Below are 15799 nucleotides of genomic sequence, written 5' to 3'. Positions count from 1 at the left end.
CTGGGCTGTCTGCAGCTCTAGTCCAGGAGGCTGAGACTTCGAGAGGGACTGAGGAGCAGGCACACGCATCCCAGACTCACTGGAGGACAAGGTGAGGGAACAAGAGTGGGCTTTCCTGGTGAGCAGAGAGTGATTCTAACTACCTAAAACCTACAGCTGGGCAGGTGGGCAATTCTTACTTGGGCACTGTAGCTGGAGCAGAGGTGCTGCACTTAATGCGGTGTGGGAATAAGAACGACCAAGAAAGTAGTAAGCTGTATATGAACTGGACAGCAGAGCCTGGCAGAGGTGGACGGGAGAAAAAGGGGAACTGTGCATGTTTGGAGGAGAAGGAAGAATATGGGGAAATAAGAAGGGGAAGGCAAGATCCAGGGACAAAAATAGGGGATGCAGAGAAGGGTTAAGGGACTCTGGGGAGGGGGAGTTGCATAGGTAATACAGAGAGGATGTAAGGAATGTGAAGAGATTCTTGTAGAGTAAATAGGAAATGCGATGGGAAATAGGGAGTCCGGAGTCAGGCAGAGGGAATAGGGAGGGGGGGGGAATAAGGAGTGTTGAGGGGGGGAGGGGCAGACGGGCTGGGACGGAGGCCCCCTAGGGAGGCGGAAAGGGGCGGGACCACTTCCGGCCTTTAGTGGGGAGGGCAGTATCTGAGTTTCGGAGGGGCTTGGAGAGAGTGGACACATTCGGGAACTGTAGGAGGACGAGGTAAGTCATGGGTCCCAGCTTTGGATGAGAGCCTGTTAGGGGTCGGCCCCACCCTCTGGGATCTGGAGAAAACCTGCCTTAAGAGCCAAATCTTACCGAATCCATCCAGCTAGGAAGGGAGGGGACTGGACCCCGTTTGGCTGGGCCTAAGATGGAATCACTAGTTCAATCCTGAGTTGAGGAGGGGGTGTTACAGGGAAGGAGCCAAACCAATTTGGGTTTTACCGTTTGGAGGGGGGCGTGTTAGGATAAAGGGCGGGACCTGGAGGCTCTGTGAAATTGATAGGGTGGATGTGAGTAGGGGAGGGGCTAGGACCACCAGACACTGCGACAATTTGGGAGGAAGGCTTGTTGGGGAGGGGGCGGGGCTGAACAGCATTGCGGACCTGGAGAGGGGCGTGTGTAGGAGCTTGGTGCTGGACTGAGACTGTGTCCATTGCGCATGCGCTTTATGTATAGCTAGAAAGGGGCGTGTTGAGAAGGGCTCGCAGAGAGACAGGGCCAGCTGCTGAATGCGCATGTGCACGGTGGACTTCAAAGAACGGGTTTGTACTGGGAAAGCAGGCGGGGTTGAAAGGGCGCTGCAGAAGACGCGCATGCGCACTCTAAGCCTGCGGCTGGGGGGGGGTGCGCTGGGAAAAGGGGGCGGGGTCCTCAGAGCTGCCGCGCTGGCACATCTTCCTGGAGGAGGGGAGGGTGCGGCTGCAAAGAACTGAGACCTAGAGACAGAATTTTTGTATCTGAGCACCTACTGGTTGGGGCTTCGGGAGGGGCTGGGCTTTGGGGCCCTAAAGAAGGTGAGGATCAGCTTCTAGGCAGAACAAGGGATTCGACGTTCAGGCAGTTCTCCACTTGACCCAGGCCTTCTCTTTGAACTCAGCTTTGCCAGGTGAACTTGAGACATGTCTGACACAAGCGAGAGTGGTGCAGATCCAGCTCGCTCTCAGGTAACACCGATTTTCCCCCTTCTTTCTTGCTGCTTTTTCTTTCTAGCCCCCTTTGCTGCCCTAAATCCTTGGAGCCTCTCCTCCCATCCTTGTCATTCTCCACCCACTTCTTTGCCTGGGTGCATCCCCTCTCCCCAGCGGAGGGGAGGCCAGGAGGAAGGGAGAGAGAGGGTGGGCGGGCCCTCACCCTTGTTCTGTCATTACTTTTTAAGTGGGAAGCCTGTTTAGGTTAGGGTGGTCAGCACACCACAGGTAAGAGACTTTACAGGTCAGAAAAGTGTAGTCTCCTAATTTGGGGACCATTTGCCTTGTTTGGGGGTGGGAATAAGGTCAGTGAACTTCATTGCAGGGCAAAGCTTCGGAAAAGAACAGCGGCTCCGTGATGCAGGACCTGTTGACCGTGACCCAGAACTTGGAGGTTTCAGAGAAACCAAAGGCTGAAAAAGCACCAGAGGTCTCAGAGGCTGTGAAGGCTCCAAAAGCCTCTGAGAACCCAGAGGCAACAGAGGTCTCAAAGGCCCCAGAGGCTACTGAGGCAGCTGCCGCCGAGGCCTCCTCCACCACCACACAGCTGAGTGAGACCCAGGTTCTGGCAGCTGAAAACAAGAGTCCAGCAGCTGACACCAAGATGAAAAAGGCTGACCTGCAGGCTACGACAATGCCTGCAACCCAGACCAAAAAGGTCAACTGTGGTACCGATCCGAAGGTCAGTACAAAGGCTCCAGAGACGGAGGCTCCTGCCTCTCAGGCTGGGGCAGACAAACCAGAGCCTGAGGGTGCAGCTGTCCAGGTTCAGGAGAATCAGGATACTCGGCCCAAGGTCAAAGCCAAGAATACCCAAAAGGTAAGATCGCTGCCATAACTGCCCTCGCTTCTCCACAATCATCTTGTTCATTTGTCTGCCAACATTAAAACGATTCCTGTGTTCATGAAAGACACAGGGAACACTAACAGGAGTGTGCCATAGTTCTTGTATCTACAGAGCTCACACACTGGTGGGGAGATGAGGCAGGCATATATATATATATATATATATATATATATATATATATATATATATATATATACATGCTGACTGGAACACAGTTTTTATATGTGCAGAGTAGTTGCACACTGTAGGCCTTGAGGTGGGCATATGTGCATGTGTAGTCTCATATCCAAAAGTAACTCCTTATGGTGCCATTCCGTAGAGCAGGAACCTGATATCCAGAATGAGGGCTGACTAGATGATGGTGCTAGGAGCAGAGTCGGGGTGGGTGCGAGAAGACGAAAAGCCTCAGGCCTTATTTCTGACTTGTTCCTGATCCACTCAGGGAGGAAATTCCCAACTGGTAGTCAATGATAAGCCCATGACTCAGGATGGCTAGTGTCCAGCGAGGCAGAGTCTTACTACAAGGGCAGGGTTGGGGGGATGTATCCTAGAAGAGAAGGGGTTGGGAGTGCGTTCCAGAAGAGACTGAGTTACGACGCTGATATCGACCTTCCCCTCTTTTGATTCAGGAGAAACCCCTGGATGGAGAAGAGGACGGCAACAGTGATCAGAGTCAGACTTCAGAAGCCACAGGTGGCCGAAGGGTCTCAAAGGCCCTAATGGCCTCCATGGCGCGCAGAGCTTCAAGGGGACCCATAGCCTTTTGGGCCCGCAGGGCATCAAGGACTCGGTTGGCTGCCTGGGCTCGGAGAGCTTTGCTCTCCCTGAGGTCACCTAGAGCTCGGAGAGGCAAGGCCCGAAGAAGAGCTGCCAAGCTGCAGTCATCCCAGGAACCTGAGGCACCCCCACCCAGAGATGTGGCCCTTCTACAAGGAAGGGTATGAACTCCACCCTCTACACCCTGCCTTTTCCATTGCGTTGCCTGATATCTTCTCAGTTGTGCTTTGCAGTTTTCTGTGTTTTGTTCTTTTCACCAGTTCTTTTTCTCCCAGGCAAATGATTTGGTGAAGTACCTGTTGGCTAAAGATCAGACAAAGATTCCCATCAGGCGCTCAGGTAGAGTCCTACAAACACTTTCCTCTCCTGAACCTTGCCTTCTCTTGTCTTCTCATCAGTGTGCTGGGGACAGCCTTAATTCTCCCATTCCTGACCCTTCTTGCAAAGTTCTCCCAACAGTGGGATCTCTATTCAAAAACCCCCAATTTGGTTCTGCCACCCATGCCATGGACAGCAAAGGATCTGTTGATTGGGCATCAGGGTTACCTGGCATCTCTACAGCACAGATGCTTGCAATACTCTCATTTGCAGATATGCTGAAGGACATCATCAAAGAATATACTGATGTATACCCTGAAATCATTGAACGAGCCGGCTATTCCTTGGAGAAGGTGAAGGGTCAGCCCTGGGGGATGGACACACTGGGGAAGCTTTAAACAGAAGAAAGGTATATGCTCACCTTCCTGGAGGAAAGCAGAGACCTACACGAGCACATGGTGGCCTAGGGAGGGGCCGCCATTGATCACAGCAAGTCAGCGGTGGAAACACAGCTAGTACTAAAGCTGTGCGGCTTAGTCCTGGCTTCTGTCTGCTGCTGGATACGCCCTCTCATGCATTGCAGATGCTCACCCCTCTGTCTCCCTAAATTCCCACTGATTACAAAGATTCTATGGATAACCACCATGTTTGTTATGTGTGTAAATAGCACTTAACTATGTGCTTTATATACAGCAGTCCATCACTTTCACACACACACACACACACACACACACACACACACATGCATACAGACATTTGTGTGCACAGAAAACCCTTAGCTATAAAAGAAACTACAGAAGCCCTGGAAGCTGAATTTTATGATTTTATAAGCTCTTCTTCCTATCCATAGGTATTTGGAATCCAATTGAAAGAAATTGACAAGAATGACCACTTGTATATTCTTCTCAGTACCTTAGAGCCAACTGATGCAGGCATTCTGGGAACGTAAGCCGGGAAAGTGCTAGGGTGGGAAGGGGCTTCTGCTTCTATCCATTTATCCCTCTCTCCATGGTCTATTAGAAGCTTAGGAAAGAGACCCTAAACACCCCTGTCCCCCCTCCCACACACGCTGGATCCCTGTGGGTAGTGGTGGTGTTAGACTTGCCTGGGTTGACATGTCCTAACCCCTAGGTAGGAGTAGCACTTTGGTGCATGGAGAGCTTGGCTCAAGAGTGAATGCACCTTGCCATGGGTCACAGGTGGCTGGGACCATAGAGTAGGCTGAAGTCTCTGTCTGAGGAATCTAGGAGAGGGTGGTCTAACAAGCTGCTGTACAGATGATGGCTCATGAACATAAACTTTCTTTACGTTAGGACCAAGGACTCACCTAAGCTGGGTCTCCTCATGGTGCTTCTTAGCATCATCTTCATGAATGGAAACCGGTCCAGTGAGGGTGAGTGGCTGGGCATGCAGTTGAATAGGTGTCTGTGGCCTGAATTGCAGATGCTCAATTTCTGTCCTTGTCTCCTTCTTGCCTCCTCTTGCAGCTGTCATCTGGGAGGTGCTGCGCAAGTTGGGGCTGCGTCCTGGGTATGATTGGGCTCTCTCAGCGCTTGCTGTCCGTGTTGTCTTTTGGCAAGAGAGGACGGTCCCAGGATTGCATCAGCCTGGTGGTCTGGTGGAGCTGGGGGTGGGGATTCTGGGCTGGGTAGTGGGCCCGAGATTTTGACCTGCGTGGATGGGGAAATGGCTCTTGTCTCTGCTCACCCTCTCAACCATCTGTTGAGCTTCCACGGAACTTTCTCTGTGCTGTAAATCTCTTTTCTGTCTTGGAATTAAATGCCTCTGCCAGTATCTGGGAAGTGTACTAGATCTGATTATCTTTATTTGTTTATTTGAGCTTTCTATATTCTCAGGATTCATCACTCACTCTTTGGAGATGTGAAGAAGCTCATTACTGATGAGTTTGTGAAGCAGAAGTAAGTGTCCCCAGCATGTGTTTGTGATCTGAATGTGTGCATGTGTATAGGCTAGTGGTAGGTTCTTTCTGGGCGCAGTTGTAGATTTCTATTTCATATGTGCTTTTAGAACAACTCTGTGAGGGAGGGGTTATTCACAGCCTTGTACATATGTAGAAATAGTCTAAATGAAGCGAAAGTCATTTGCTTTGCGTTACACAGGTGACAAATAAATATTGTGTTTAGAACATGGTTCTTTTTACTCTACTAAGTAGTGCTTTATGAAAATTAATTTCTGCCAGGTGGTGGTGGTACATGCCTTTAATCCTTAGGAGGCAGAGGCAGGTTGATCTTTGAGTTCAAGGTTAGTTTGCTCTACAGAATGACTTCCAGGACATCCAAGGCTATACCACACAAAAAACACTGTGTCAAAAAAAAATCCATCAAAATGGCCTTGACTGGTATCCTTAGGCAACCTAGGACAATGCAGGGTACTGACTTGTGCATTTGGGATGACTTTTAACTACTGGTCATCCTGTTTCAGCCTCCTGAGAGCTGGAATTAATGGCACGTGCCACAGTATCTCGACAGTCTTTTTTTTTAATGGTGGATCTTTCCAGAGCCTGGTTAGTCCTTCATTTAAATCCTTGCAGTGTGGTGTGCTCAGATGGTGAAAAGAGGCCTCTCTGTTTACACCACACCCAACATGAATCAGGCACAACAAGGAGCACAACGCTTATGTCCTCCCTGTGAGCAAGTGCTCTACATGTTTCTCCCCAGTTCTTCCATGTGGCTTCTGGACATGACCAGTAGGATACGGTTCCATTTTGGGGATAGGCTAAAGGATTTAGTGGGAATGTATGCATCTTCAGCCTAACTAGTCCATTCATGAGTGGTCCCCAACTGACCCTAGAAATAGACTTTGGTTCTTTTCTTTAAAGGTACCTGGACTATGCCAGAGTACCCAACAGCAATCCTCCTGAGTATGAGTTCTTCTGGGGTCTACGCTCTTACTATGAGACCAGCAAGATGAAAGTTCTCAAGTTTGCTTGTAAGGTAATTGGAGAGCCATTTGTACTTGGTATGTGAAGGTCATGGGGGTGCCCTGGGATGGGTATTCTATATTCAGGGTGTCCTGAAGTTCCTATCTGGACATTTTCAAGCTTCTGAGTTATCAAACACTGTGACAAGCATGATATATATCTAGATCATTTAATCCTTACAACTGATCCAGCATTATTGTACTGCCCATGTGGAAACAGCCTCAGAAGTTGGTGGGTGGCGTATCCAAATCATGGAGCCAGCTAAGTGGTGAAGAACGGTTGGAATGGTTGGCGCAGGATTGCTTGTAGTACTTACTAGCTGTATTGTTACATGACATACAGTGTGTAGTATGGCCTTACAAACAGTAGATGCTAAATTCTCTGTGAGCCTTCTAAGGGTTATTATTTCCATTTCAGGTGCAAAAGAAGGATCCCAAGGAATGGGCAGCTCAGTACCGAGAGGCAATGGAAGCAGATTTGAAGGCTGCTGCTGAGGCTGCTGCCGAAGCCAAGGCGAGGGCTGAGATTAGAGCTCAGATGGGCATTGGGCTTGGCTCCGAGAATGCTGCTGGGCCCTGCAACTGGGACGAAGCTGATATTGGACCCTGGGCAAAGGCCCGGATCCAGTCAGGAGCTGAAACTAAAGCCAAAGCCCAAGGAAGTGGTGGTGCCAGTGGCAGTGCTGGTGCCGGTGCCAGTACCGGTACCAGTGTTGGTACCAGTGGCAGTACCAGCACTGGTGCCAGTGCTGGTGCCAGTGGTGGCTTCAGTAACAACTCCAGCCTGACTGCCAGTCTCACATTTGGGCTCTTCGCTGGCCTTAGTGGAGCTGGGGCCAGTACCAGCAGCAGCTCTGGTGCTTGTGGTTTCTCCTACAAGTGAGATACAGGTATCTGTCATGGTGGCAGTGAAGTGGCTGGGGGTCACTGGGGGGTGGGGTGGGGGTGTGGGGGGGTGGGGGGGTTGGATGGGGATCTGACTCCTGGGTTGGAGATAAACTTGGAGCATGTGCAAAGACACTGCTGTAGTTTTACTGTGTCCTATTTGCTAGACATCAACTGACTGTTTTTTCTTTACTTGCATTTGCAGATTGCTAATAATCACAGCATCTTCTTCTCAAGCCAGGGTGCACTCTCAGAAACTTACTCAATGCAGCACTCCAGGCAGCCACTATCAATCAACTGAAGACGACACTCTATATTAAATCTATTTGCCATTTCTGAGTTTATTGCCTTTTTTTTTTTTGGTAGACTGTCACATTTTAAAAACAGTCAAAGTTACCATCTGCTTGGTTAGACTCCTGAGAATGAGAATTGCTCTCCTTAAGGGTAGGGAGGCTTTCTATGTGGGAGAGTCATGGGGATTGTAGTGTTAGAAGACACTATTCCAAAAAGAAAAAAAAAGCCTGATTCTCCTTTTGAGAAATGTGGGCGAAAGGTGCAGAGAAAGTTGAGTAATTGGAGACACCAAAACAAAAGAAACATTTTCTCATGGCAGAAGAGTGTGGTCTAGCTGGGTAGAAGCCAATGGATGGGGGACTCTGGGAAGAATCCTTTACCATCTCTAATTTGTATGGTAGCTGAGTCCCAGTTGCTGAGAAAGTCTTGTGGGCAATGAGGCCCTTGTAATGGCCACCCCCTCCACTCTATATACAATGAAAGCAACATTTATTGCTTACGAAATATGATTGAAGAAACAAACAACAACTCGAGTCAGAGAGGAATGATTCATAACTATGGTCATCGATTCAGATCTGCTTTCATTCCCTGGGATGTCTTCACTGAAAGCAGGTCCTTGCATTTGGGGTCATGGTCTCATCAGGAAGCTGGGTGTTCCCTATGATAGGCATGTAGAGTCTGCTTTGGCATCCTAGGAAGTCAGTCAGCAGGTGCTAAATCCAAGGTAACTTCACTGCCAGGTGATGCCTCTGCAAATGTGGACTAAGAGTGGAGGGTCCTGAAGAACTCAGGGACAGTGGGCCTAATATAAAAGCAGAGTTTAGTGTGATTGAGAGAGTTAATAGTCATGAAGAACTCTGCCCTTTCTGTGTGGCCTCCATAGGTTTGTGGGGATCCTCACTTCTTGGGGAATTTGGGCATTAGGGCTTTCCCAAGTGTCAGGCCTTGAAGGCAGGTGGGACACAGAGAAAAAAGTCATTCCCGACACGTGGGGTCGCACCATGGCACTGTAGCAAGTGGACAGTGCGGTTTCCAGGCCTTCCTTTAGGTTACCATTAGTTAGATCCAAAGAACTCTGCATCACATTGTATAGCTTTTTTCTAGGAGGAGGAAGAGCCCTTTGAACAGTTTTGCCCTCTAAAACACCTGTAGATCTTTTTGTCCGAATTGTTCCCTTCCCTTGAAATTTGATTTCCATGAGTGGACTGTAATTTACAATAGAGTTATGCTTTACGCTACACATAATGAAAAAGTAAGCTACTTAGGAGACAGGTTGGAGAACTCTAAGTTCAAGGAATGTCTGGTTTACAGTGTGAGTTCACGGCCAGCCCGGGCAAAGTACTGAGAACCCATCTTAATAAGCAAAAAGAGCAGAAACTGTACCTTGGTACTGGAGTGTTTGCCTAATGTGCAAAGGGTTCTTGGTTCAATCCCCATCATGACTTATTGCAACTGAATAAAGATCACTCCACTTTTTAAATCCAACACAAGGTTAATAATGACACTAGGTAAAATGTTTTAAGCTAAAGGGTAAATGTGAAAGGCAACCCATATAGAAATTATATGTGACAATTATGGTTGCACTGGGGCAATGTGTACACTAGTTCATTGAGTCAGTCCTGAGTTGTCTGAAGAAAGCCTTTGGTGAGTTAATAGGACATAAATATTCCTACACAGCCAGTTCTGTCAGAGCTCTTTGCTTACTACTCAAAATATCTGCGGGTAAAGCGATTCAAACTATGCCTGGTCCATAATGTGTGCCTTTGAAGCATTTGACTCCAACGGTGCTTTTCACTTTCAATTCTCCAAATTCCCCCCCCCCCCCCATTTTGTGGTCCTCTAGTCTAACTCAATTAACATCGATTAAGGCTTCTTACCAGTTTGGTTTCTGTTTGCTTTGTGTTGTTAAGACAGTCTTAAATAGTCTCAAACTTAAATGGCCTCAAACACCCCTCTGTAGCTTAGACTAGCCTTAAATTGCTAATACTTCTACCTCTGACACCCTCCAAAATGCTGGGATGACAGGGTGCTTTCCAAATAAGGCGATCAAGCAGAGGCAGGACCCCTGCCCCAGGAGGATTGTTCTTCCCTGTGTCCTAGCAGGGTCACATCTAAGCAGGGCTGTAGCAGCTCAACCTCCAGCGAGTTCCTTTTTACCATAATGCATCTACAAACCACGCTTCTAGCTTCTTTTCTCCTGGAAGCTGGTTATCAGGTGTTTTGAAGTAGGGCCTAGGGGTGAGCTAAGCAATGCAATGCAATGGACAGGTAGGCGTTACAGACAGCATGAGCCTCTTGTAACTCCATAGTAAATGCTGTCTGTATGCACCGTCACGTGGGGCTTCCCTCATTAGGCATTTGAAATTGGTTAGGTCATTTTCAAGTTGCATTCAAATAGAAGCTGTTTCTCAAAAGAACGGTTATATGGTGGAGAGAGCATGAACTGTAGGAGCCTAGAGAAGCAGGGTGTCTGTTCTCCTGTGTACAGGGTGTTACTAATCAAAGGTGGCATGTGCTAGGTACATCTGCACGAATACACACAGGCATAGATTTGTGTAATAGATACAAGACAGCAGCCAATGTGCATTGGCAGAAAAAAAAAAAACCCTTGTCTGGAACTGTAAGGGAAAGACTAATCTCATTAGCTTTGTTACAGGGTACCCTAGGCTACATCCCTGCCCATCTCTGGCTTTGTACCCTGCCTGCAGGATGCAAACAGCATCCATTTGTTGAGCTTTGAGAACACTTTAAATGGTGAGTGGAGCGTACCAAGGACCACTCACAGATGCACAGAAGATGCTGCTTAAGGGAGAATTGTACAAATGAGAATAATGTGCCTTTGAAACTAGGGGCTGTGGAGAGAGCTCAGTAGATAAAGGTGTTTGCTGTGTAAGTATGAGATCTGCAGTTAGGCTCCTGAACACCCACATAAAAAGCCTAATGGGTATGAAGACCAGTCACAGAGGACCCTATGTGCAAGCTGGCTATCTAGCTGAGACGGTAAACTTTGGGTTCAGCAGGAGACCCCAGAGTTGTCCTCTGACTTGATTCTCAGCTCTCCCTTTCTATAAAGCAGAGGAAGAAGCCCGTTGAGGTATCAGCACTTATTCATGCCAGGTAATGACTCTCTCACAGAATTATACCCTGCTATAAGTATGGAAGAATCGGCATGACTACAGCAATGATGATAAAAGAAAATTTTTAACTGGGGCTGGATAACAGTTTCAGAGTTTTAGTCCATTATCACCACAGCAGGAAGTATGGTGGGATGCAGGCAGAGATGGTGATGAAGCAGGAGCTGAGAGGTGTACGCCTTGAAGGAAGGGAGCAAAGGCCCTCCCCCCAGTGACACACATCGCGCAAGAAGGCCACCCGTATTCCAACTAGGCCTTAACTCCTAATTGTGTCACTTTCTATGGACCAACCAAGCATTCAAAAATGTAACTCTATGGAGGTCGTTGGTACTCAAAGCACTCACGCGCTAAGACCTATTGCAAGACATGAGAACGTTCTTCTTTCCATGTGAATTATAGCATCCTGATGAATACTGGTGGTGGTGGTAACAGTTCCCTTCAGTTGACACTCACCAATTGCTACCAAATGTCCTTTCCCATAACCCCACACTGACTCCCTAAGACAGCCTGCAGTGATCCAGGAGCCACGGGCACCCCTGTGCTGTGGCTATGGAGACCAGAGCACACTGGTCAACAACTGGCCCAGGCACACAGGACACTACTATCAGGGACCTGGGCCCACAGGGCAGCTGAGTCTAGCAGCAAGCACGCCTGAGCCCCAAGCTATAAATGGCAGCACCTCCCCCTTCTCCTTAAAGGTTAAAACAGAGATAGAAGTAGTCCTGTGGGGATAAAACAAAACAAAGAGGCCTGGAAGGAAGGAAGCCCAGGGAATGTATGTGACCAGGCCCTCAGAGCAAGGGGCTCAGTTTGCCCCTAAGCTTCCTGACAGCTGGAGCAGGAAGGAGCAGGGAGCTCAATTCCCAAGTCTCTGTTTTCTGGAGAAAGGGAGGCTCCGGGACGTTCTCAGTGGACACTTGTCTGGGACTAAAATTCCAAAGGAGTTGATGTTCACAGCAGTTGAGCAAATGTCCAGAACCAAAAGTTGCCTGTGCTTTCAGGAGACTCGAAGAGGTTCATTCAGAGGCAGCTTTCTCAGTGACAGGGGAAGAGAGGGAAGAGAGGCCAACAGTTGTGTCTCCCGAGGAGAGCCCTGCTAGCCTGCCCTGTTTCACAGCAGAAGGAGAGGAGAGGAGCCCAGCTCTGCCACCGTGTCTGTCTCTGCCCTCCCCACCTACTACGTTGGTCTCAGGAGAAGGAGAGCGTGGCTCCGTGTGGAGCTGGGGGCATGGGAGTCCTGCAGACACAGGCCTTGGGTGGGAAGGGAAGTGAGGCAGGGAGAGGTTGTGAGTGGAGAACAGAGCCTCTACCTCATGATCCTGGGAGCTGAGGGAGGGCTGGGTCTGGGTGTGATGAACGGGGCCAGGGCAGGAACTGACGAAGGGGCTTGTGACAGAGTGACAGTGGGCAGCAGGAAGGGCATGCTAGCGGGGGCTCCAGGTCTCACCCTCCCCATACATTGCCCAGAGCTCTCACTGTCCCCATCCATGGCTTTTCTCTCTGCTGGGATCTCCGTGCCACCTGGATGCCCACACAGGTGAGGGTGACTTGCCCCCATCCACCAGGATACAGAGGGGAGAGACCTGCGTCCACATCACCTTCTCCCCAACACTGCGAGACCAGTCTGCCTTCTCCAGCTCAGGCATCATGGCCGACTTCACCGTCTACTATGATGTGGTCATGGAGGACATCATTGGAGACGTGCAGGTACCTGGACCGCAGAGCTACAGAGTTCTTGGTCACACAGTCACTGGGGCCAGAGCCATGTTCTGGGCTATAGGAGGTGTCCCCCTGTGAGTTCCTAGGGATATGTGAGAGCTACCATCACAGGTCAAGGCACGTGGCTTCCCATCATGGGAACCATGTCACAGAGTACAATTAGAGACACAGAACTGGAGGTCTTAGAACAGGGCCTGAAGAGAGCCGCCGAGTTGTGTCAGTAAGCAGCCCCTCTGCAGGGCAAGGTATTGCTGAGTAATTGGGCCACATACTTTCTGTATGTCTCACACTGTCTGCCTGTCCTTGGCTTTCTTGTCTGGTTGACTTCTGAAGGCTTGTTCCCCACCACGAGTCCCTTTCCTGCACAGGAAGTGTGTCACCTCTGAGCCTGAACATCCCTGGAGGAGAGGGGAGCTCCTGTGTTCCAACAGAGTGTGGAGCTCTGACCTGGGACCCCGGGCTTGCTCATGAGGTTAGCCAAAGACTCAGAAGTCAGCGCCCAGAAGGTCTTCCCTGCCTCCCTGCAATGTTCTGCACACAAACCACCCTGCAGAAAGGCCCCAGGCCACCAAGCACCTTTCTCCACACCTACCTGAGCCAGTCCCACAGGACACAGGAGCACTGACTTATTCAGGCTCCCTGGTGCCCTGGGTGTGGCTCCCTCCACCTCCTCCACTGTTCAGCTTCTGCCTCTCCACTCTAGTCCCTGGCAACTCCCTTCCTATCTTCATCCGTCCACAGCTGGCCCACTGCTCTCTCTCTACCCCACCACACACAGTGCTGGGAGCAAGCCTGCTGCTCCCCCATCTCTGTCTTGACATGTCCACTAGCAAACTACTCAGGCCCAGGGCCCAACTCATTGCCCTGGAAACTCAGAAAGCTTCAGCCTCAGCTCCCAACCTCTCCCCGAGCCAGCTCCTGGTTGGGAAGCAGACAGACAGACAGATCCACGTTGTCATCAGAGATCCAATCAATCAGAGGCACTGTGTTAGGCAGTATGTGCATGGTGCCAGACAAGGAGGTGTCAGGACAGTCTTCCTGAAAGAGTTACAGTGGAAAGTCCTGTGGCAATAGTCCTTGCTTGGAGTGTAGGGGGAGGCACGGGCTGCTGTGGGGAGGAGGCAGCCTCTGCAGACTGCAGGCAAGGATACATATGGAGACTCGGGGCAGAAATGTCTGTTGCAGAGAGCAGCGTGGAAGGCCTGTACTAGGACAGGGAGTCTGAGAGTGAGCAGTCCATGCTGTAAATATGGCTGGGTTGAGGTGAAGAGGCCAGCGAGCCCTGGACTGTTTGCAGCAGATCAAAGCCGTGAGGATGGCTGTCCGCATGGCAGGAAGGGCCAGGCTGACTCTCAGATCTGGTGGGAAGGGAGCCTGGTGATGGTGTCCAGGACAAAAGCATGGTAAGGCTGCTGGAGGAGAGGGCAAAGGTGGTCCTGGGCCCTCCCAGGTTGACACACTGGGGCTTTCCAATGCTTCACGTGGCCAGTGAGTGGGACACGGCGGGGGAAGGGGCCGTGGGTGCCGTGGCCTGGGGTTTGTCTGTGGGGTCTGTAGTGGGGTCCCAGCAGTGTAACGGAAGGGAGGAAGCAAAGTCGCCCAGAGCCAATGTGCCCACCTAGCACCCAGCATAGCTGCTGAATTCAGCAGGCCTGACATTATGCTCTGGGTACCCGGCTCCAAATTCCTCAGAAGGGATCCGGTCTTGAGCATAGGGACCCCTCTGGACATCAAGGTGGGTTGTACAAGCTTGTGTGACTTGGTGCCCTTCACTGTGTTCCTGGGCTCGCAGCATGGCATGATCGACTGAGTGGGCTTGGGAGGCTGCTGGTCTGTCCTGTACCCCGGATACAGGCTAGTTACAGAACTGCTTGAATGGGCTCAGGCTTTGGCCGGCACACTCCCCTTGCCCATATGTACCAGGTTCAGGGGGCCCTCGAGGTTTCTGCTCATGTCTGGGCAGTGACAGAACGGGCGAGTGACAGGAGCCTTGGGGAAAGGGGACAGGCAGCCACGATTGTGGGGACAGGCCTCCCATTCCATGAGAATCGACCCAGAGGCGGGGATGGAGGGGAAGCATTTCCTCTTCCCATTCCTTTCTCTTCTGGCAAAGAAGGGAGCTCACTGAGTGACTGAGAGCACACAGCAGCACATGCTGCTGGTCCCGGGCAGCCCCGAGGCCTTCCTTAGGCCTCAAGCTGTTAGCTCCAGCACAGCCTAGACCCTCAGGCCGCATAGGCCTCCCTGGCTGGAGAAGACACTGGTCCTGAGGGGGCCTCCTGGCCCAAGTCCTTCTCTTCCCTCCACTGACCCAGCCCTCAGTCTCTGCAGAGGCAAAGATGGGAGTGGGGGCAGGGGACCAACAGCCAATCACATCAGGACAACCCAAGGCATCTGCACCTGGTGCTAACCAATCCCCTCTGAACACATAGCTCTGTTGGCCTCTGCTTCCTCCCCCTCCCTGCTCTGCCCAGCAACAGCAGAAAGGAGAGTTTAGGAGGAGAAGGAGGCCCTGCAAGCTCCCAGCCCTTGGCAGCAATGAGCTGGGCCCCCGGCTCACTCTGTCGAGGGAGGTTAAAACAATACTTTCCGTTCCTGGAGCCCAGACTAATGTCCCCGGGGACCCTCAGGCCTGTGCGAGTCAGGCTGCCTTGTGGACAGGAACTCACATATTCCAGAGATGCTGACCCTTGTAGGCCTGGGCCCCAAGCTTGTCTTCTTCGCTCTGCTGCCCTGGGCCAGGCCCGGGATGGAGGTCTGCAGAGCACAGGCTCAGTTCTGGTGTGCAGATAAGCACCAGGCCAAGGCACACAAGTAGGGAGTGAGAACTGGCCTGGGAAGGGGAGAGCAGGGCTTCCCGGGGGAGAGGGCGAGGGGCCTGATTAGGACTGGCTCTCACCACGCTTCTTGCCTCCCCTTCTTTTTATCCAGGTCTATGGTGGCTATTTTATTCATTTTGCCCCCAGAGGCCTCCAGCCAGTGGAGAAGAATGTGGTGTTTGTTATTGACGTGAGCGGTTCCATGTTTGGAACTAAGTTAATGCAGGCGATAGTGATTGCATTTCTTTTCTTTTGTTTGCTTATTTGTTCATTCATTTGTTCATTCATTCATTCTTCTTTCGTATATCTCACCTCAGCACAGCTTCCTATCTCTCCTCTTTTCCAAATTCTTCCCCTCTACTCCCCTCCCCTATCTCCAGACGCAGT

The 15799-nt window shown here is 50.7% G+C and overlaps 1 protein-coding gene and 1 non-coding gene across 2 annotated transcripts; both read left to right on the top strand.

Moving 5' to 3' along the window:
* Positions 1-15: 15 nt before the first annotated feature.
* On the top strand, positions 16-7785 carry Maged2 (MAGE family member D2). The gene is made up of 13 exons (XM_052171088.1): positions 16-91; positions 1589-1655; positions 2005-2499; positions 3156-3464; positions 3579-3642; positions 3895-3974; positions 4472-4566; positions 4935-5014; positions 5109-5151; positions 5478-5540; positions 6461-6575; positions 6980-7451; positions 7652-7785. Exons 2-12 carry the CDS (start codon positions 1611-1613, stop codon positions 7442-7444), a joined length of 1854 nt encoding a protein of 617 aa, XP_052027048.1. The 5' UTR covers positions 16-91; positions 1589-1610; the 3' UTR covers positions 7445-7451; positions 7652-7785.
* On the top strand, positions 6174-6289 carry LOC127675964 (small nucleolar RNA SNORA11). Its single transcript, XR_007975625.1, has one exon. It is a non-coding gene; the product is annotated as a small nucleolar RNA SNORA11 (small nucleolar RNA).
* Positions 7786-15799: the final 8014 nt, after the last annotated feature.

Source organism: Apodemus sylvaticus, chromosome X (genome assembly GCF_947179515.1).
Source record: "Apodemus sylvaticus chromosome X, mApoSyl1.1, whole genome shotgun sequence".
In the NCBI taxonomy this organism is placed as follows: Eukaryota; Metazoa; Chordata; class Mammalia; order Rodentia; family Muridae; genus Apodemus; species Apodemus sylvaticus.
This window is presented reverse-complemented; position numbering and strand designations above follow the sequence as displayed.